The sequence below is a fragment of the Ylistrum balloti genome, unplaced genomic scaffold, assembly GCF_031769215.1.
Source record: "Ylistrum balloti isolate Yb309-2 unplaced genomic scaffold, AGI_CSIRO_Ybal_v1 Utg369898, whole genome shotgun sequence".
NCBI classification, from domain to species: domain Eukaryota; kingdom Metazoa; phylum Mollusca; class Bivalvia; order Pectinida; family Pectinidae; genus Ylistrum; species Ylistrum balloti.
Genome location: NW_026782027.1, coordinates 309,648 through 334,493, shown reverse-complemented (window position 1 = coordinate 334,493; position 24,846 = coordinate 309,648). Strand labels below are relative to the sequence as shown.

The 24,846-nt window shown below is 33.4% G+C and overlaps 1 protein-coding gene and 1 long non-coding RNA gene across 3 annotated transcripts in view; one reads left to right on the top strand and one right to left on the bottom strand.

Moving 5' to 3' along the window:
- LOC132546607 (uncharacterized) overlaps positions 1-24,846 on the top strand; it is a 123,717-nt gene that overhangs the window by 18,149 nt on the left and 80,722 nt on the right. The gene's annotated exons all lie outside the window — the stretch shown is intronic.
- The window catches only part of LOC132546589 (polycomb complex protein BMI-1-like), a 60,096-nt gene continuing 54,042 nt past the window's right edge, over positions 18,793-24,846 (bottom strand). For both annotated transcript variants that reach the window (XM_060210311.1, XM_060210312.1), the window contains one exon: positions 18,793-24,192. In XM_060210311.1, the coding sequence (XP_060066294.1) occupies positions 23,428-24,192 (765 nt within the window). In that variant the 3' untranslated portion in view covers positions 18,793-23,427. The remainder of the gene's footprint in view (positions 24,193-24,846) is intronic.

Genomic DNA, 24,846 nt, shown 5'->3' with positions numbered 1-24,846 from the left:
ATTACAAAATTTATCTAATCATGGGGCTGCTGCACCTCCCCGTCTACATTTTGATATTTCTCTCGATCACTTTGGATTTTCCTCTATCGCCTCCTAGATTTCAACCTTTAGACGCTTACATCACTGACGAATCCCAGTATGAGGAAACAGTCGTATGATACAGTTTGATTCATTGGTAGGCTCTACTGTATCTATCTCTAAATTTGCATTAAAAGGTGCTATTCACTTGCGTGTCTTTTGTACAATCTTTAAAAGTTCTCGTATACGTTCTTTGTATATATATTAACTTTGTGTGTTCATTCATATGAACATTTTATTGGTACTGATGTTAAATCCAATATATACTACCGCGAAACTAAACATATAATGGCATGTATCATAAGTAAAACACAACGAATGCTTATACCTTTATAGCAAACACATGTGATGCGTCGAAATAACGTTTCCATCACGTCGCTGTATGATAAGTAAAGAAAGTGCATATCTGACAACTGAACTCTTCAAACGTAAAGCAAAAGCTTGTAAAACCATTCGTGCTGGAATACCGACATTGCTAGTTTGGCAGGTGGTGTATTTCTGGTTCAAGTGTATAATTAATGATCCACCAGACAGGAGTGCAGCAGTGTATTTGGTCAGGTTTGTTACCATTTCTTATATGTTAATTATATTATGTTTTGATATTGAAATATATACGGTGATATATATTAAATACGTATATAAAGTATTAACTATAGCGGAAACCGTAACGCATGTTCTCAAAACTTTCATTGAACTCATAAAGTTCTAGTTGTGTTCCTAGTGTCACAATACACATACATACATACGTACATACATACATACATACATACATACATACATACATACAACTGTCTGTCTGTCTGTCTGTCTGTCTGTCTGTCTGTCTGTCTGCATCATGACAGACAGACAGACAGACAGACAGACAGACAGACAGACAGACAGACAGACAGTTTCTAATAATCAAAATAGGCTTGTTATTTTTTTTTACCAATCAGATGGTCGCATTAGATTCTATAGTAACCAGTGCAATGAAGCTTGTAGTGAATTACACTCCTTCTTGTTATCATAATAATTGTTGTAACGTTAAATTAAATTCCAAATTTCAAGAACAGCGACAGAAACCTCCGACAAGCGATAAGAAACAGATCAAAACAATATATATTCATTTAAATATTAACACGGTATATAACATTTTTTATCTCACTAATTTCATACTTGATTTTGCAGAAAGACGAAGACGATGAAATATTATAATTAAATTATGTTTGAACTTTTAAACACACAACAATATACCGTAACCTAACATCGGCGTACGATTACTGTGTGTTAATAAACAAAAGTTCGTCTGTTCATATGACAAGATGAAAAATGCAAATAAAAATATGAGAATTTAACTACTTTCATTTGGCACTCATTGGAATATGAATGCCACTTGAATTAAGCCTTATGTTGGTTTTCAAATTCACATGAATACCAACTGAAAGAAGTTCAATGTTTAAACGTATTTTTTTTCAGATTTTGATTTTTACCTTTTGTCAATACCTAACCTTGCTTTATACGTACCTATTTACATGTTTATTTCTTGTTTTATATGTTTTGTGAGAGATTGGCCTTTCGTATTTATAAACGGGTCTTACATTGATTAGAATACAATAATATAATGAATGACTAAATTTGTTTCAAGTAGGATTTAATTTCGACAGAATGGTGTACTACAAAAAATATAGGGGCACATCTATATGTATTATATATACAAACCTATCGGATCTATTTCATTCTGACAAAGGTCATCGTTTTCACGTTTTCATGACAAATAAATGATACGGGTTTGTATGTGGATGATTCATATTATAATGCGGGTTTCCAGTACAACAGAATCAACCATAACACAACCATGACATAAACAAGCTACGGTAGCACGTGAGGGCAAAAATCTAATTCCGTGTGATTCCTAAAGTGCTTACGGGCACGTAATTTCGTGTCACCCTTTTGGTACATCACTGGTACTTATTTAAGACACTAGTTGCACTTTGTAATCAAAATAATTAAACATTAATAGGCACACGTAATAGATCTTCTAAACAGGTAGACGACGTTGCATTTACGAAATAATTATGAAACGCAAACGCGGCCTAAAAATCCTAATTGTAAATGCAAAACACGTTTGCCGTTAAAAGAGGTTGTTCAGAGTTAATCAGTGGTTAGTAAAAATACTTAAATTTGGATTTAACAAAACGAGAACAATTTTCAAATTTAATTTTTCACAAACCAATACTTAACTCTAACCAAGCTTTGAACAATTGAGGCCTGTCGTTACACTGGTTCATTGACGTTCTGAAACGTTTTGATTTAGCAAGAATTCACAGAATTAGAAAAAAAAAAGGGGGGGGGGGGAATAGAAAAATCGAATGTTATATTAATTTGAAATCTATGGAAGCGTCTTCCGGCCACGCAAGACTTTTAAAAATTCAACATTTTGCGTAAGTAATCCAAGATTCTGAGAAATTATGTCGAAATTTAGGTACAGTAACTATGAGTAGCTGCGTCGAAAGGATATCGTAAATTAGTTGAAATTTGTTTCTATATTCTCATATTTTACAGACATATTTGATGAAAATGTATCGAAATTGAATCAGGACAGACGAACAATATATATAGGGAAAAATAAAAATAAATAAATAAAAATAAAAAATGTAAAAAGAACTTTCGCAAAGACGCTTAAACAGCCAATAACTTAGTAAATTAAATGTGCTACATAAGGTTAGATCTATCGTATACATCAACTGTTCAGTTGTATTAGTATAATGAACGGGACGGAGAAGAGTCTACTGTGTACGTACTGCTGGAAGTTGTGATATAACCTTTTTTAACAACCCATTTCCTGTTTATCACATCGTCTTTCATTGCGTGAAGTAACATTTAAAGGTAACTAAAATAGGTAGGTATCAATGAAATACGTTACAGCCATGACGGAGGTAGTTCGAGATTTTTTCTATTCATCTTGTATTTTGATACGGGAGGGGAACGTGAGATTTCTTTTCATGGATGTTTCAAAATATGCTAAATACAGGCGACAATTAACTCTCATACAGACATTTTCCTACCAGGTTACCATAATAGAATTTAATGATACTTCCCAAATAACATATACAAAACGCTGTTTTTTCAAGCTTAAGTAAGTAGGTCAACAATCGATGCGTCTAGACAGATGACTAACATCTACTAGTAATAGAAAAATCCTGTAATTTCATCTCGGTAAGCAAGTAGAATAATGTTCATCTATACATTTAAGCTAGGGGCATTGCAGTTATTTGTGGTGGTAATAGTTGATTACCAGTTATAAATCTTTATCTTCTACTCCGAACTCAAACCTTGAACTTTCTAAATTGTTTAACATTCTATAAGGAAAACGAGGGTACCAAAAATCGCCATTGAAAATATTACTCTGCCGGTATTTGATATTTGAAAGATGTGAATTTCAGGGACCAAGTCGATATATTTCCAAACTTGCTGTAAATGTTGTCGAGGAAACTTGTATGTAAAGGACACGTATTTAGGACGGTGAGTCTCCGGAATCTCTAACATCTCTTACTCTTTATTTTGAAACCTTATATTAAGGACATCTGTGCCTGAAGGACACGTAAAAATAATCCTAAATCATTATTTCCTAAATAGAATAACCCAAATATAAAGTAACACTCAAAGAGTTCGAAGCCATAAACGACTTATTAATAAGAAAGACTGTATGCAATAAAGTAATACGTTTTGTAGGTAATATAAAATGATAACTCCTATATTTGATATAATTCTTAAATCAACCTACATATCTTCTATCTCATTAACACTAGATAATCCTACAATTACCATTTTCATCTGTACACACATATCTTATACTCAGCCTTGTATTACTTCTGTAAAGAATAAGTTCAGAATACTATTCAATAATATGATGTATTATCAAATGATGAAATTAAAACATATATTGGTTTACATTGCTATATAAAATCAAAAATCAAAAATATAATATCGTTGGCGTAAACCAAATAACAGTGCCTCGTTTACTTCCCAATACAACCTTCCTAAAATCATTTTCCAAGTTGATGGTGTTGTCTCAATCACGAAATTATTTATTGATAAACTACAAAACGATATCATCTTTGATACGTTATTACTTGATGCTCAAATTTAATGTGTTATGTTTTGATAACAAAAAGGTTATCTGACCTTAGTAGTGTTTTCAATGTCTTACGTATAAAATATTGATCTCGTTAAAAATTAAAGATAAGAAATACTGGTGGTGTTTTATCTTTATGATTTAAATGTAAAGCAGCTACGCATATAAGTAGTGATATCGTTTTATTTGCTACCTTGACAAAGTAATAGTATATATACGCGGTAACAAGAGTGAGTTTTTTATTCACAGAGACGCAGGAAATGATTATACAATAAAAACGCTATAAGATGAACATTAAACAACCATATCGCCAGTTATCGCGGCGCAAATCTCAGAGGATATCAAATGAAATGTGCGGCAATGCGTGGTATACGAAAAAGAGGGTATCGTTTAACAGGTACAGCACGTTACAGGAAGCACTGCCTGTACTATTGATTTTTAAGACTTCTAACGTTTATTGTGAATTCTGTGTATATCATAGAGTATAATGCACTTATAATATTAGATTCAAGTGATATATATTTATCGACATAACGTTTTGTACAGTGTGCTTTGTTTAAATTCAATACTGTATTTGAATTTGAGTTTTGTGACAGTTGTATCATAACCGAACACCATTATATGCTATGAAAGCCTATTACCGGGCTTTCACACAAATATTGAAAGTTTTATTCTATAAAAATACCATAAATTGAATAACGATTCCCAACAAACATATTTTGACAGCTTTTGTTGCTTTGCGTCTGTTTAATTCAATTTTTTTTTCTTTGTGAAATACCATAAACACTTTTAATGCACTGAAAATTATCATTTAAGATTTTTGTTATTGAGACTGGTCCAGATGTAATTACGTAATAAATTATTTCAGACAAATGAATTATTCAAGTACAAATATCACAGATGCCCTTAAAAGCATAGTCAACCAAGTGTAACGGATACTTTATACGTAAATATGTTTGCCCAAATGGTTTTCTTTCACCCTTCAATAAAACGCTTCATTTTCGCCTAAGGTTAAATTCACACTGTAATCGAAAGCAAGTGTTTAACTTAAAAATTTCGGCCCCCTTTTTATGTCGGCCCTGTTGACAATAGAGCAAAATGAGCAGTTCCCTGCCTACATTTGAAAAGTATTGTGAATGAAAGTGGCTGCTTCAGTTATTTTCTCAATTTCGCATTACAGCAAAAAACTGCAAGAAAATACCAAATGTAAACATAATCACAATCCAACTCAAATTCATGAAATTGGGCAAAAATAGGGAAATATAAAAAGTACACTGAAAATATGACCAGGTGTTCCGAATGAGTAAGCGTCTTCTGCTTCATCGACGACACCCGTAATGTAATTCTTGGTCAATCCAAGTAAGCAATGTCACGTTCTCAGGCGAGAACAAGGTATACAATAGCAAAACCTACAGGCAAACTAACGGGAATCAAACACGCTCAACTTCAAGATGCACAACGAAATATAATATTTCGTAATGAGGTTACTATGACGACCGTGCAACTTTCCACTAATTTCCATCAATTAGCATTTTTTTGAAACTTTGTGTTACGAGTTTGTCCGTCAGTTGACGACTTCTAGCACGAAAATCGTGATAATGGGAGTAGGTTATTGTATGGAATCAACTGCAACACGATAGGTAGGGGACGCAGGGATGTCGCTATCCAGCAGTAGACTATTTTCAATAGGGAGATTGAAATTACACACTTATCATACTGCTTAATGGAAAGTTGTTAATGTCAGTAAATAATACAAACTTTATTTATTGTACAACAATAGCAAAACTAGACATTGCAACTTATACCAATCGCTCTTGTTGTCCCAGATGTAAGCGCGACGGGTCTTACTGTTGGAGGAAACCGGTGTAACGGGGGAATCAAACCTCGGACAGCTGGATGAAAGGTAAGCGAGGTACCGCTGCGCCTGTCAAACATTTCATTGTAGGAAAAGATCGAGATAAGCGACTGTTATAGAAGAGTTTGTCGTGTATTTGGGAGGTGTGGTTAATAAATTTTCTTGTTAGTTAAGGACAATACGTCGTCAATATATCTGAAAGTGAAAATAAACGACTTTGCAAGGTCTTTGTAATATGTTTTGATAAGTTCTTAGATAAATTCAGCTTCGCATGAAAACAAATGCAAATCAGCCAACAGAGGGGCAAAACTAGTTCCAAAAGGTATGCCAACAGTCTGTTGGAAGATCTTTCCACCAAACTCGACGAAGATGTTCCATTTACATATTGCGATATACTATAATCGTTGCTTATCATGCCCGTCTCATGTCGACACGATTATTTTTTACGACTATGATTTGATCGCGTAGTAAGTCACAGGACAGGATATCAGTCACCATAGATATCAATACAAATAGCTTAACGGAAATCCGAAACACCATTAGTGAAAAAAATTGTGTCATGCGTCACACTTAGAGTTTGTGTGCAAAGGATCGGGTACAATAATCGGAAGGTGTCGTTTTCATATTCCTATAAGGTGCGGAAACAGTCCTAACTTTACCTCAAGTCATGAACAAATCTATAAATGAATTTCCCTTAAATTAGCATATGTTCCATCGACCATTTAAAGCTTATGGAAACTATAGAGCTATTGCCATATGTAAAAGAAAAACGAACTGATTACATGATCTGATAAAAAAGGAAAACCAAATACTTAACGAAATCCGTTAATCATACATTAAATTCAGTTATACATAACTTTTCAAACAGAAGCAATCACTGACGATACTTATCTATAGGTATTTAATTTACTGAAACAACATTAATCAAACAGAGTAATGTGTCATTTCATGAACATTTCCCTAACCTTCTCTACGGATATGATGATGTGAAATATCCTGGCTATTACTAATAAATGCTAAAACATACTGTATGGCACTTATCACCTCTCATAACAAATACTAAAACTGAATATATCTATACATAAATAAATATTTTACCTGTTATAAACATCATATGTGTTTTATGTACTTAAAATTCATTACATGCAACAATGGAAATAACATACAAGACAGATATGAGACAAAAAATAGAAAGACAACATGGATAAATAATCCAGGCAGGACTTTTGTCACCGCAACATATCCTTTGTAATATTTATTGAACTTTTCTCTTTTACACTGGCACAAAGTAAGCCAAAACTTTCGAGAAAAATGTAAAAATGAAAATTATACAACCAAATTCACCGCAAATACCCCCGGAAAAAGTTTTCGAACATGATAATTTAGTAAAAATCCTCGTTTTCATAGCATATGTTATAAATATATATATATATATATATATATATATTCATTCTAGTATATTGTAATGACGGCACATTCAAATAATCGGGCACAAGTTCTTCCAAATTACCAAAGCATTTCCCAACATTACCTAACTAACGATATTATGAAAATAAACATATCCTATCACTCATTACAAATATTGATGTATTGATTCATGAAGTATAACACCCTAATTAAATATTGTGACAAATTGATATGTAAATTTATAGGATGTGAATACTTAAAGTATTGTCTTTAGAAATGATTCTGCTGTGTTAACATCTTATCTGAAATCTTCCTGTTGTTCATATATTGAGATTTTTGGAATTCGAATTTGGATTATGATTACGTTGACATGTTGGTATTTTCTTGATGTATTAACTAACAATGTTAAAAATAATGTGATAATTTTCACGGTGGAAATTTTAAAGATTTTATTCTTAAACGATCGCATTGTACTTTAATGAAATAAGATTTCGCGTTCTGGATGTGAACAGTATTTAATATTCATGTTGTTTATTATTTTTGAGAAATTTTGAGATCACGTTAATATAAAGAGAACTGGTGAAAAAATCATACCCGCGGAGATTAACTGTTTTACGCTATGTAATTTGATAAATCTGGTTAATAATGCAGATTTACCTATTCCTTTCCGTATAAAAACACAAAATGCTGCTCAAACTGCTTTTTAAAAAATCTTTTATTAAATTTTCTTTTCATAGGTTTTAAGCCTGATTCATCAGTACGTATCAAATTAATTATAAAGACAGATGACGTCATACTTTAGATTATAAGATTAAATATTTTATCTTAAAAAAAACCACGCTAATTCATGCCACAAACGTTAAATCTAATTAATTTTAATCAATTTGTGATGATGTATCTCTGAAACATGATCTCTTATGAGTAAGTTGATAATTTAGAAATGTTTGAAAAACCACGGTCATGCTTTTGTAGTTGAACCAACATATTCATGAATGATTGTGACTCATACCGACACTGTAATGAGGTATTCTATCCAGGAATTACAATACTTATTAACAGAACTATAAAGGAAATGATATTTTAGAAACCAAAATAATAAAAAGATGATACATACACGCAATAAATATGTAATATGTCTTAAGCATCCTCATATCCTTTCGTACATCTTTGGCACTTCTGTGTTTACTCATTCATAATATAATGCATGACTTTGTATTGTATCACTACTTTCACGGAATATTTTTTAAAATTCATTTCCATATAAATAAATAGATACTGACTTCTGGTATCTGGCCTGAAATCCAGATATTCAGTAATGTTTAAGCCAATTCGACCACATTTCTATACTGTAATTGTAGATGTTTTCTAGACCATTCAGTAGTTTAATGCAATCTGCCGGAAAAAGGAAATTTGAAAAGCAAATTCATATAGTAAATGAGCCATTTTCTGAGATCTATTGTCTGAATAATCCGATCGAATATCTCTCCAATTTATTTGTTTGTATGTTTGTCAGAAAAGTCAGTGAAATTGTATATCAACAGACCACATACTGACTTCACTGCACTCATGCACTGAAAGAATGTGATTTGTTGCTGATCCAGCTTAAACCATGTGAGGCCCTATAGAAGATCGGTGGGAACTCTAATGCATCAAACATCTAATTGTACGTTCCATGTTGCCAATAAGCCACGGACAAAGCCACTGTTGGATCAATTCTTCCCACTTTTCCATTGCAGTATTATTTCAAGGTCAGAGGAGCGCTGCTTCAATCAATATACGGCTACACACAGCAAACAGTGAATAAAAGCTACGCGGTTATACAGTTGACCGACATTGCATGCTTGGCATATCCTAAGAAGTAGTCCTACAGTTTCTCTAAGAAGATTTGCTTTTCTGATATTAGGTTGCATCTCATGCTGTTCTGTAGCATCTCCTGGATTTTGTTTTATCGGTAAACAACTCTCTATACAAATACACCTGTATCTTCCTTGCATAGATTTTATTGCATTTTCTCTTGCAGATAATATTACCGTTTTCCAGATAGTGAATTTCATATTCATTGTTTGCTGATACCCATAATGTTCATATATAATTGGCAGTGATATTATCAGGTTGTTTTTGTTTGGAATGAAAATTTCATTAAATATTTTGTTGTTTTTTGGGGGGAAGGGTAAGGGGTGGGGGGAAGAGGAATGGAGAGTCTGTGAAAAAGTGAATTTTAAAGACGTATTCCCAACATTATTTTGATTAAAAGAAGAATTATGCAGCACCTTTTGATCTTATCTGTGTATCTGATAAATTTGTTATATGTAAAATGCTGACCTCAAGATAAATTAAGAAGCATACTCGGAAGATTTATCTCATTGAATTTATCTTTGATCTAGTTACGTACGAGTACGTCTTGTGTGTTCAACTTATCGCTCGAAACTTTGTAACTGGCAAAATGATAAAAAAATGTCTTAATGTAACGTAATGTTGATTAATCGTATGTAGCTGTTATGATGATAAGTCTCCGGTATTGCCTTTCTAGCTTGAATATATGTCATGAAAGTTGACAAGGGGACAGGGCACACGTTTTAACAATTTACCTTTCCCGGTACATAATTATAAAGATTTCGATATTTTTGTATACGTTTCACGTGATTTCTCTATACTCGTCATGGAAAAGGGAAAACACTTTCCTTACAACATGAAAAAAAAAAACCTCGAATAATCGGGAGGTGGTTTTGAAAGGTATCTCATTGGAAGTTCCCTAGTACTATTTAAGATTGTTTATACATACAATATCTAAATAAAGTTTGAATACCTCAGTCTACCAACGGAACTTCCCATTCTCAGTGAGTTCTTCTCTAACATGCAATTATAGCTCCACATGATAAAAAGAGAGCCCGAACAGTTGAGATCGTCTCGAAGGCGTAAACGCTTTACTAATTATAAACCTAACAGCTAAATCTGGAATCGTTCTTTAAGCATTTTTCCGGCCACAAAGAATGGGTCAGATATCTATTAGGTTCGTGTGCACATTTTAATCAGTTTTTATATGCATTGAGAGGGACCAGAAATTTAAATACGCACAAGAAAGTGACTAACATTTGAGTTAAAGTTATATTAAGTCTACAAGAAAGTGAAATAGCTGCCCTCTTTTGATTCCTTTGAATGGTGGCATTCTTAAGAATCTATACATTCTGTTATTGCATTACGGATGTATTGCATCTATTTGTCTTTAGTTGGATATTTATTTCGGTTGTCACTGACACTCCTAAGATTTCTACCTTTTAAAAAGTACAAAACATTTGTATTTCATAGTTTAATAACATATATGGCATTCGGTGATCTTAAATTATATTCTATAGTTATATGATGTTTTGTCGATGTTTTAATATCTATTATCTAAACACTTTTTACACAAAACAATGCAGGTAATATGAATTTCAAAATAAAACATGTATTTATAATAAAAATGGATTGATTGAATAACGTATATCTCATTGGAACCCGAATTCTTTCTGATAATAATGATTGAAAATTAAATGATAAATGACGGGGAAATTTGAAAACATTACGAGTACTGTAAAATTTTTAATTTCATGGGAGTTAATTTTCGCTATTTTCGTGTGTACCCTTCACTGACGTATTCATATTCTTCGAATTGTTAAAAAGTATAAATAAATCAATTGAACAGTATTTAGTCACGAAATCAAATATCATGAAAAAGTGATCCTAAACACGAAAATCCTATCTTGACATTAAACATTTATATTGGTTTATGTAAAATAAAGTAACAATGGAATAGTTATTCTCACGTTAGCAACCTCCCGAATGGAGAATTGTTGCTATGATCTCAAACGTTACCATAGTTACGTAATCTGCATATCGAGAAATACTTGCGATTTATTTTTTTTTTCTGCTGATCAAATATTCATCCACTATCACAGATTATTTCTAATTCAATGGACATGTTTATTTTTCAAACAAACTTTAAAACATAAATATATGTTTATATTATTTATTCTAAACTATGTTATTTAATAGGTTAATTTGCGCATTTTACAAGTTCAATGTAATTAGAATACAAATAATCTAATAACGCTATTGATTACAAAACATTTTCTCTAAGGCATTGTTTCAATGCAATCCATTCATGTTTAAAATAATTGATTTATCACTTATCGCCTAATTATTCTCCATTGTATCGTTTTGTAACTTTTCCACGGGTATTTATAATCATATCTTGTGTTTTGTCCCCGTGTTCATGCACCAATAGCTGATGTTAATCGAACAATTAAAACTGATTTATATCTATCAATGAGTAGAGAATCGTTGATCATTTGTAGTGTTTTAGATAGTTTTAAAGAACCAGTAATTGATTTTTTTTAAATATTGGTTTCTCTAACATAAAGGAATTTATCAAATTAACAGAATACAGTGAAATGGGATAAAGAAAAACAGAAGGAAATTGATATACGATTATCTAAGAAAAACATTAAGGAGAGAACGGTTATGTGCATGATGGACGGGTCAGGTTATTACAAAAGCTGTAGGCGAAAGTCAGATCAGGCAATTACAGAAGTTGTAGGCGAAAGTTAGATCAGGCTATTACAGAAGTTGTAGGCGAAAGTCAGATCAGGCAATTACAGAAGTTGTAGGCGAAAGTCAGATCAGGCAATTACAGAAGTTGTAGGCGAAAGTCAGATCAGGCAATTACAGAAGTTGTAGGCGAAAGTCAGATCAGGCTATTACAGAAGCTGTAGGCGAAAGTCAGATCAGGCAATTACAGAAGTTGTAGGCGAAAGTCAGATCAGGCAATTACAGAAGTTGTAGGCGAAAGTCAGATCAGGCAATTACAGAAGTTGTAGGCGAAAGTCAGATCAGGCAATTACAGAAGTTGTAGGCGAAAGTCAGATCAGGCTATTACAGAAGCTGTAGGCGAAAGTCAGATCAGGCAATTACAGAAGTTGTAGGCGAAAGTCAGATCAGGCAATTACAGAAGTTGTAGGCGAAAGTCAGATCAGGCTATTACAGAAGTTGTAGGCGAAAGTCAGATCAGGCAATTACAGAAGTTGTAGGCGAAAGTCAGATCATGCAATTACAGAAGTTGTAGGCGAAAGTCAGATCAGGCAATTACAGAAGTTGTAGGCGAAAGTCAGATCAGGCTATTACAGAAGTTGTAGGCGAAAGTCAGATCAGGCAATTACAGAAGCTGTAGGCGAAAGTCAGATCAGGCAATTACAGACGTTGTAGGCGAAAGTCAGATCAGGCTATTACAGAAGTTGTAGGCGAAAGTCAGATCAGGCTATTACAGAAGTTGTAGGCGAAAGTCAGATCAGGCAATTACAGAAGTTGTAGGCGAAAGTCAGATCAGGCTATTACAGAAGTTGTAGGCGAAAGTCAGATCAGGCAATTACAGAAGTTGTAGGCGAAAGTCAGATCATGCTATTATAAAAGCTGTAGCGAATGTCAGATCAGGCAATTACAGAAGTTGTAGGCGAAAGTCCTATCATGCTATTTTTCATAACCTGATGGCAATGGAATTACAGAAGGTGTAGGAGAAAGTGTAGAAAGCAAATCTATTTTTGGGAAGTGATTAAAGCTTTTATGGACTTGCATATATAACGAATTATTTATCTTTTAAACTTTTATAACGTATTTCTCTAAACGCTTTGCATTAAGTGTAATATTCTACAAATTATTCTCCGAAGTTTCGACGTTATAAACTGGGTTTTAAATATTCGCAACTGGTGTTGATTAACTCGTTTTAGCATTTCATATAAACGGTTCGGATAACCTTTTAACGATGAGATTTTTTTTTTTCATTCTATGCCTCGGTAGGGATTGTTTTACCTGCACAATGTATGTATAATGTATATAATCCAAATTGAGATACAATTTTTTATTTGTTATCTGTCAACCCGAATTTCCGTCTTCCGTTCACAATATTAAAATATAGCTTTTAAAAAAAACAATTATTACTATGAATTATACAATCACTTACATAAGTGATTAGCATATTTTTATTTGAATTCTTAAGATGTTTAATTGCTAGTTGCATTTCTCTAGCAGAAACATATCACAGTAAATCAATAAGGTTACGTAAAGAGATGCTTCCCTTGTCGTACGAACTCAAGCTAAAGTAAACCAATGACCTTCGTAACTTTGGAAGTTTGTAAAGCCTTACAATAAACACGGTTTTACAAACGTACTATTTTCTGTTTTGCATTAATATTTGATAGTGGGACTTATTTTCCCTGATATTTTAGAGTGTACACAGATGTTTGAGTGCTTTTAATACACGAATTCATATGTTAACTATTATGAGAATAAATTCATTAACGAAGTCAAGTTAAATCAAGAATATAGCAAATCTGACCCCACGAAAAAATATGAAATTTAGGTGTCTTATTCTAAACTGATGTTGAATTATTTAGATTTCAAATCAACTTATCAGGAAAAGGATTTGTTGGATTGACATACCGGATTTAAGGTACTATTTGCTTTGTACGTGTTGCCACACGACCAAGATGACTGTTTGGTCATTACTGGCCTCAGAGTTTGCCAGGCAGATAAGTTCGAGTGTTGATTCAAGCTCAACCGCTATACGCAAACACTTCTGGTGAATGGAAGGCTACTACCCTCGTAAATGTGACGGAGGCTATATCATGGTGTGTATCATTAAAACGTTTTACTCTGACGCTCACTGAACAGTTTGTCATTGTCCAAGGAGATAATCGATTGTGATTATATCTACCGACTTGCCCTATCAGCGATAACAACCTCGGACAGGTGAGGGAGACCGACAGGTGTGCGGTCGATTGCCAGTAATTCTGACTGGTGTTATAGATTAAATGCCGTCATTATTTTGCTTACTTACGATTTCGTTGAAACAAGACAAGACGAAAAAGATAATATCAATAAAAAGTATATGAAAATTCCTACCTATTTTTTTTATAAACTTTGACATCAAATCTTAACATCTCTAAATTCTTGTATTGAATTATGCTATAATTAATTTTTCTTTTTTTACGTTTATAAGCCAAAATGAAATACATGATCACACACACAACAGCAACATAATTACCGTACATACCAGAATATCATCACATCTTTCATTAGAATATGCTTTAGCTATTCTTAACTTATCTCGTTGGATTATCAGCTACTCTCATGTTCATCAACGCTGATAAATCCCTGTATAGAATTTGCAAAGAAGTATCAAGATTAAACGATATATTAAAATTTTAACAGTTTCAGAAAGGATGTAAATGTTATTTAAAGTAAACACCCTCCCCTTTTCAGGATTATGAATACCCGTTTTTCCCAATGATTAAAGCAATGACTGTGATGATAATGCTGTGGTATTTTTTAAATTAATAATATACAGGTTGGTATTTCATCTAAGTGACTGTGGTCATGCCAATGTAATTATCACTCGTATACATTGAAAGTTGAACCCTAAAATACTATGATTATTGATTTTCTGACTGTTGGAATCAATGAAACTCACTATTCGATTTAAAGTCTGTATGCGCATGCTGATATTACATGGTTGAATTATACTGCTACTGAAGGCAAGTGCATATCTAAGACTGCATAACTTATTGATTAGAATAATCCTTCGTGTAAAATACAGGAAACAATGCTGCGACGTGCCTGTTGATTCTTGAATAATTTAATGATTATGATGCCTAATGAACCTTACTTTTATCCTCTGTTGCCCATGAAACTGCAACTGCTTCTGCATGTGCAATAATCGAGTAATCCTTATTAACCATAGACATCCCAGCCCACCTAGATAAAAAAAGTCCTTATCGTTTATTTTAGTATATACACCAAAAGGGCATTAAAAAACACAGGCTTGTGTTTTGAAATAATCATAAAAAGTCACTTCTGTGTCGCGTTGAGATAACAATAGTGAAACACCTCCTAGTGTCTTTAGTGGCAATCTGAAATACTCCTTTGTTCAAGTTGGACAAAGCAATCCTACTTTTAAGGATAAAAGCTTTTACGTTCTCTGCATGTTAGCAGAAATCCTAAAAAAATATAATGTATACTACAAATAGATTTTTCCAATAGACTGTTAAAAACCTACATCAGATCAAATGAGACAACAAATCTACAAAGAATTGTCTTTAAAAAGAATCATAAAAAAACTGTTCAAGCGTTCCTGAAGGGTAAGCGTCTACTGTTTCATCGATTACATATGCCATGGAATTAATGTTCAGTCACGTCATACTCGCTTATTGAGAACGCATGACGGCAAAACTACCAGATATTCAACATATCTACCTTCATGTCACCAAAGGGATATAATATTTCCCACTGCGATCGTGATGATGACTTTTTCATCAAGCAATTCTGATATCTTTACTCAGACTTTAAAAAGCTCAAAGAGTAGAATCAACCACATTAAATCACATCAAACTGGTCGTTTATTGGCAATAGCGCAGAGAGAGCTTCATTAATAGCATTATGATCATATGCTTAATTCTGACAACAATTTTGATATCTTTTATATCTCAGTGACATCGTTGAACTGTATTAAATGTTATGATGGTGATAATGATGATGAAGGTGATGATGATGATGATGATGATGATGATGATGATGAAGGTGATGATGGTGATGGTGATGATGATGAAGGTGTATCCTGTATGTAAGATGTTTTATATTTAATGTTAATGCGCATGCTTATGAAAAGTTGTAAATCACAAATAAATACCTGTACGAGAGTTAATGTTCGTACATGTATTAGTATTTCTTAATGCTAAAACGAAAATTAAATGAAAGGTAAAAATTCAGAAAATATACATAATGGATCAAAGAATTTCAGAATTGGTTTCGAATCGAATCTTCAATTCATGCTAATTTGTTTCAATTAATTTTTCCCATTTGATCATCTCGATGTTCACTTTCCGTTCGTATCGATATAGGAAATGAGAATGGGTTCATGGGGAACATGCTTTTTGCGTTACTGCTATTACAAGAATTTCGTTTTGGCATGATCTGTATTTAAGCTTAAACGTTAAGAATTAACAAAGAACAAACCTAATAGCTGTACGTGTTATCACAATGGAGATCGATACTGTGATTTGAACAATATCTTTTCAATTTTACATACAATATTTCACAAATTATAGATAGTATATGTAAAGTGATGAATTCCTAAAGCTTAAATCATAATTTGGAATGAAATCTTATTTAGAATAAACTATTATACTTAAGGACACCGATATCTACTATGGATGGTTCATTAGACAACAACTAGATAAAAACGCACAGAAATAAGTCAGTCGATTTCGATATCTAAACTGCATTAAAATGTGACAAATGCTCAGTTCGGCACGCACATGGTAGTCGAAGGTACGTACCATTGATGTGAAGTCTTTTATCTGTGACCGTTTATGACCTACATAACTTTTTGCATGTGTTGATAGGATTTTATTTATTTCCTTCATCTAAAAACAATATTGGCTATATATCTAACAAGTGATTTTATTTCAGCCTCATGTGAAAGCGAAACATGCAATCCTTACTCCAAAAATGGAATCATCAATGGGATCTAAGTCAGATATAAATATGTAACACTGTACTAAATCTCCTATTTTCCTTGTGCAATATTAAGTTAGATGTGCTCAATGTTCGTTAGCATGTTTCAGAACGTGACGTATAAATGAAGCACGTGATGATTACCTTTCCAGAACATAACTTCCTCTTATGTCCTTACATGTCATGTGTCTCCATTCGCTTTATTATTTTGTTTATAATGTGCCATCGGTTTACTTATTTGATTTTGTACATAAGACGGCATTCAATTATTGTGTTATTGACATATGCCCCAATAGGAGTACAGACTGTTCTTAAAGAAATATATTATGTCCTGGCATGGTTACTATATGCCCTTGACGGTTATATGATGCACTCTTGGAGGATTACAATATGCTGCAGGGGGTGCTCGGGTGACTCAGTGGTAACGCATTCGCCTTTTACATAACCGTTCGGGGTTCGATTCCCGGAATGGATGTGAAAAGGTATGAGGTCACCTGCCCAAACACGTGGGTTTTCCCCGGGTACTCCGGTTTCTCCCACAGTCCACGGTAAGGACACTCGCCTTCTTCCACCCGGGACAACAAGAGTGATTAATATAAGTTGACAAAACTTGTTTCGCAATTTTTGTAAAATAATTGAAGTTTATTATTATCATAATGCTCCAGCATCATTACAATATCCCATTGGAGGGTTATAATATGCCGTCTTAAAGGATTACAATATGCCCTTGGAGGATTATAAAAAGTATGCTCTCTTGAAGAACTATAAAATGCCCCGGCATGATTGCACTATAAATCAGCACAAATTATGTTAACTCTAAAATCATATCAAATAAACACATGAAAAAATATAACGCCGTTAACTTTGCCGATGACATAAACTGTAGTTCAATTAAAGAGTTCTATCCGCACTCGAACTTAATATATGAACGTGATGTCATTAGGTGTTGTACACCGTCATTCCATACACTGGAAAATATGCTATCATCTCTCTCTCACGCGTTGCCACCTTTAAAATCGTCTATCTGTCCCGAGTGTGCTGTTGGAATTCTTTAATCTAGATAATAGGTTCTCGACCACTAGCATCAGAACAGAGCTAGCACTTTCGTCCAAATGTTGATGGATACTAAAACCATATTATTACGCTAATCAATACAAAAATGGTATTCTTTACTGGTGGGGGCTATCCGAGCCAGTGTGTGTACTTTGTGCGTTTAATAATTCACAGCAGAAAATAGTCATGGTTGTTTGGTTTCCCCTTATTAATTAAAGGAATGTGATTGTGTTGTTTGCAAGTAAAATATCCCTTTTCTATGATATCTCTTTATTTCTTTACACGGTCTACTTATACTTCAACGCTACGCTAGGTTTTCATTAAAATCAATATTAATTGCAGAAAAAGAAAAATACCGACAAGTCAAAAGAATTGTAATTTAAACTCAAGTTAGAGAAAGCTAGCGCAAAATATGAACATATAAATGATTTATACCACGACTTTTGAAAAGGAACAAAGAAAAGAGAGACCAGAAGTTCCGGAAGTCACTTTCCGGAAGAGAACACTGGAAACAACCGAACCACTGACACACTAGCCAGCAGAATACGTGTGTTTAAACACTAATTTCATCTTTCATTATTGATATCACCCTATGCAATCAACATAATTGGCAAAAGTCATATATGGTATTACAATGAGAAAACGTTAGGAAATACGATAACTAACTATCATTTCTTGTTTCAGTTCTTGCATATGTAAGAATTTAGAAAAGAGCGAATAAACAAAGAAAACAACGAAGTCATCAGAGCTCGAATTTATTGTACATCACAAAAATTACAATGTACACACCTTGTTGAATGTTTAAAACCGATTTTTTTACGATGTACACATTTTGGTAAATGTTCTTTCAAACTATTCCCGTAAATGTGCATCAGAGCATGAATTTATTTTGCATCAATGAAATTTACAATGTACACATTTTGTTAACTGTTCTCTTGATACCGGACTCCTGTTTCCCAAACATTTGCATTAGCTTGCAGGTAAAACATGAAACATAATATTCCCATATCAAAAGGTGATGAGTCTCACGACATGAATCTCCTTTAATCAAATATTTAAGGACAAAACAGAACAATCATTGTACCATTAACATAAACTGATGAACGACATTACGTCATACGGTCATACAATAATGAACGATAAGGTATAAACATTTTGCATGCATCTTAAAATAAAGTGAGAAATAACAATTTAAGAAAATAGTTGGTTGTTTGCTTCAGCCTGGTGTTGAAAACAAAAACGATATATCATTTAAGTATTCATAAAAAATATTTAATGACAACTGGTTTCCTTTTCAATAACAATATACCAATTACGGTTATGTGATAAACAGACAATTGAAATATCTAAATGGTAGCATTCTATAGTTCAAACGGCATTTTCAAACTTATACAGTTGCTTATTGATAGAACAAACGTTTACCGATTTCGTTATGGCGTTCTTTTTTCTAAATATAAGTGAAAAAAGTCCAACACTTTCTCTATTACGTATAGACTATTATAACGCTTTCAGCTAGCTATACATATACAATGGTATAATCCAATGAACACTTGGAAATCAAACACAATATCATAAATAAGGTATTTAGACACACTTACATATGTACATGCACATATATATATATAAATATATATATACGTTCACAACCATATCCGATACTAATGTACACAGGTATGGTTACGTCATATCACATACAGTACTTTCCAAAAATGTCCTGGTAGACTTGCACAATACCCATCTCACAATTCTAATATCTATTAATTTTTTTTTTGAAATGTGACACTTTACGTTCAGACAAGGAATTCAAATCTCATGAATCACATTTAAAAAACAAATATGGGACTTGTGCATATCATCAATGCTCTCCTGGACACGTTTAACACTTGGCACTTGCGATTTCAAATTAAGGGTAAACAAGCATTTAAGTGTATAGAAATCAAAACTGGTAATAAAGAAATTTTGAAAAAAAATGCAGGCATAATTGTTGGTAAATTTCTCGAGTTAACACATGAAAAATAAATAGTTTTTGACGTTAAAGCAGCAACAAAACAGGAAGGAATGTTTGTACTTGTAAACAGTTTCCGGGACTGTCATATATGTAGGTCATTACACACTGCATGCACTCATTATATAATGTTGTCAGATATATCGCCGGTAATAAATCCAGCTGCGCTTAATGCGATAACATCAGGTCACGTTTCACATGCAGAGTATTCAATGCACATAAAATATGTGCCAAATGTCCCTCTCATAATGGTGTCGGTTTTGTGTATAACGGTTGCTTTTTGGCGGGCGTTTAAGAAAGGTGTAGTTGGGGGTGGAAACTCAATATAACCATGATTTAAAAAAAAATAAAAATCAAAGTAAGAAAAACATTCGGAACCTTTGGTTAATCTGTAAATTGTACTCGGTTATAATGACCTCTACCGTACGTCAAGGACTTACGACAAATAAAGTACCATAAGAATGTTTCATTGGAACTCGGATCTTTTGTACAGTATTAAAACCGGTAAATTTCATGGAATTGAAATGCATTAAATACAGCAAAAACATCCAACATCAATATGAAAACAGTTATTAACAAAATATATCAAGACATGTACACATTGCTCTACACCTTAAGTCTATCCTGTAGGCATTTTTATTTAAAACTCTTGATTTTCATATTAATTGAAATGCTGTTAACAGGTCGATATTTTCACTGTTATTTATGTGCCCACAGCCATCATTGAAAAAATGACTTCCCAAAGGTCCATTTTGTGCAATTCGATGCTCTCGTAGCAGCCTTTTGTGTATCACAATAACATAATATCAGTTTTACAATTATTTCGTAAGTTTTCAAATGAACAGCAATAAATTTGAATTTCTATTTGTATCTTCAATCAGCTATGACTTCTGAACATTACCAACCAGTACTTTGGTATTACGTGCCAAATCAAAAGATAAAAGAATAATTGTGGCTTATGCTTCGACACTTTATCAGATATTGCAGCGTGAAGCCATCGGACCAAACTCTTCATTTTCATACTTTATTTCATTTCGGGTAATTTGCACAACTAACATAGCTTCATTGACATGTACAAAAGGTTGCACAAAAGACATACACGTGAATAGCATTTCCAATGCAATGGGACATCTAATACAGTTCAACCAAATAGTGAAAGCTATTGCAGCCTTTTAAAAGTTTCGTCCTTCTAAAATAAGTCAGTGATGCTAGTGGTAAAACATATTGAAATCTAGAAGATGGATTATGGAGAAAAAAAAACACATACACACAATAAATGTTTAGATATAGACAGGACGAATCACTTGATATAATCTAATCATTTTCCTTAATTTTTGAACTTGATAGAAAGACCGTCAAGTACATGTGTATATTTATAGAAAATACGTGGCACTTGGTGTTACGGCATCCTCTGGAACAAAATTATAACCGAGGCGAAGTGAATAGCACGAAGGTCAAGATATATGTCAAAAATTTGAAACGTATGTCGGTTTTTATGTTTGCATCATAATAAAATATTAGTTTAAACTAAACACAAGCGAGGTGTTTGCAAAATTATCGTTCTGAGAAAAAAATTAACATTGATGCTGTGATAGTAGACATCAGATACATTTAAAATCCTGAAACAGTCTGTGGTCTCATTTACAAAATATGTAATGAGCACAACTTAAAACTATTCTACACATCAAGTTCAAGATGTAATGCGGACTTCCACAACATGACTATTGAAAACAACTTTTGGGACAGTGTCAATGAACAAATACTGATCAAGAGCCCTATACTTTCAATGATTAATTGCCCTAATGATGAAAAACGGTTATGACAAGATAGTTTGACTATCAATTTTAACTTAATTAAATTATCTACACATTTCCTGTTGCATGCTTTGAGCATGTTGGCAAGTAATTTGCAATCTAGTTGCCATTTTAAATATATAAAATATTTCCAGAAGTCTTTTGTCATATAATGACATAAAGCAAAATGCATATCTGATCACTCTTCAATCTTTCCCTTTTCATTCATTCTCTAACTCATTGTTGTGAGGTCTGATACACGGAAAAGGAAACAAACATACTACTTAATGAATTATCATCAGAATCTTCGAAAGTCGATCGATGTGTATCAATTAATTTTCGCGAGAATCCTCAAAGTGTTCTCAATGGGAAACAAAACAAAAAAAAACAACAGATTGTTATAGTTTTCAGTTAAAGACCAATTAAGCATACAAAAAAAGATGTAACTCCTTAAACAGACAAAAAGTATAAAAAGGTACAAATATGAACGGTAAATTAATAAATAGATAAAAATTTCTCCAGTTATCAAGAATAATTGTTGTTCTCTAATGTCCTTGTCATCCTTTTTAATAGGAAATTAAAAGAATATGGTTATACCTCAAACATCGATTTATTATTGTGTGAGAGAGATATGAAAAAGGAAATTGAAATTTGTGACAGCAACCTAAGAAAAAGCTGCAAAATAAATCCCCATAAAATATTAATAAGAAGTTAAAAAACATTCGAAACACATTTACCCTCGATAAGTGACGAAGTCTTGTGTACACTTACATTTCTAACCAATAAATATATATACAACGAATCAAGCACAATCTAAAGCAAAACAGTAATTCCTGGCAATGTTTCAACATAAAGTCGTGTTACGGTATAGCAAGTGATTTTAGTTTAACAAGAAACATTTATAGTCAAAAGTGATTCATAAATGATAAAATCTGTAGCACAATACTGTTATCGAGTATTGTCTCCGTCTCACTAATTCATTCAAACATTCTTCGTAGCTTCGCTTGTTTCTGTCCAGTTTATATAACACAGTATTTCAGCAATGCAATACATATCACTATAGTTTCAAATGTATTCTTATCTGAATGGCACATATTTTCATCCTTGCTTGATGTAGCAATCACATTGGTTCCGGTAACAGTTTTTAATGAAAAGGTCTACACAAATGAATCACAGGCATATTCAAATAAGAACACATATGCTCTTTCATTTCAAATCTTCCTCAGAAAAAAATATACTTCATTTCAGTACATTTAACACATACAAAAGTTCATTGAACGTTTTATCCGCTCATTTTCATTTCCTGCACTGCGATTCCAGTCGCAAAGCATAAGTATCACCTCGAATTATTCTGAACCATAAGCAGTCGATATAGAAAAGAATAAGTTCGAATCCAATTCAGCATAGCACTTAATAAACATCAGTTACCTCGTGTAATAGTCCTTACTATTACTCAAAAATGCTTGTGTCATATCAATATATCAAACACAAAAGCTGCCGATACGTCAACAGAAGTTCAACCCTCTCCGGGTATAATTAGTCACGTGCCGGTCACTGACCATCACGTGTTAGTAACGTGTCAGTCTATTGTAACCGGTTCGGCCTTGATTTGATGGTGCAGTTTATGACTGTTCAAGGGTGGGACTGGCAAATCATCGTCCTCATCTGTGAAGGCGAATCTATCAATCTCACCATTTGGGAGAAGTCCATTCGATTTTGGCGGCATCGGTTTGTTTCCGTTGGTTGTAGGCTCCTTTGAAGGAGTTTTCTTTTTGATGCTCAGATCTTGTGCTACCTCGTTGCTGTCATGTCTATTGATATGACTGTTCCCATTCATTAATGTGTAAGTAGATATCAAGTTCATACCGTTTAACCTCGGAGTGGTCAGAACAACCGGATTTGTCCCGTTTCGTTCTTTCGGTACAGTCTTTTCTGGAGTTTTAGTTACCTCTCTCCTCACGCAGGTTGTAGGAGAGGCTGTTGAAGATGGAGGAGTTGGTGTGTGTGGTGCATGAAATCCATTCTCTACAGCAGTCGATGACGTCACTACAGTACTGGATACAACTGGACTTTTGCTCGGTTCCACCGATTTAGGGACAGTTGGTTCTGTTGTGTGTGGGGGGTCTTTTACCTTTGTTTCTGGAGATGGCTTTGTAGCTGACAAGACAGCAGATGCTGCAGCTATGGCACATTCCTGTGATGTGGTTTTCTTGTCAATGTCGATGTCACGCTTGTTTGAAGATGATTTCAACGTCATGTGTGACGTCACTGTGCAGGAGAGAGATTTCCTGAACCGTTTGGCGGGGTTTGTGTAAACCGTATAGAACAGCTTCATTGGTCCTCTCTGTAATTAGACCGCAATGTAAGTACAAGACAGTCTAACGAATGTCGAGCGGAACACAAATTAATGGAGATTTATTGTTAGATAAATTGCCTTTTAGGTACCCATACATAAACCTCATTCGTAATGAATGGTGTTTTACATTTGACGAAAAATAAGGCAAAAATCAATAAAATCGATACGACTTTAATTTGTAAAAGCGAAAGTGAACGTCTAGAAATGAAGTTCTAAACGTAAATACGAGTAGGAAATAATTTGGAAATAATGACGAAATTGCTCAATCTGGTGTTTACAATTGGTACGTCAATCCTATTTTGTTTAACATTCTTTTGCGATGATTGTAACAGCGATGTAGGCAAGGACTCTCTCATGTCATCACAAGAAAAGTGTGACATTCGCTCACAACAGACGGAAATAATAGCCGAAGTATAACGACCATATTTTACTTCACTCTACAACAGTTATATTAACAATGGCGTTATATACTGATGAGAGCCTCTAGAGTCAAACGTATGGCAAACGCGAAAATGTACCATTACATAATTACATCCGGGCATTATGACGTCAAAGCACATGTGGTGAAACCGTGTGGTATTAATGCATAATAAAGAAGTAACTATTGTACTTCCATTATCAAAGAGGAAGAAGCCGTTTAAA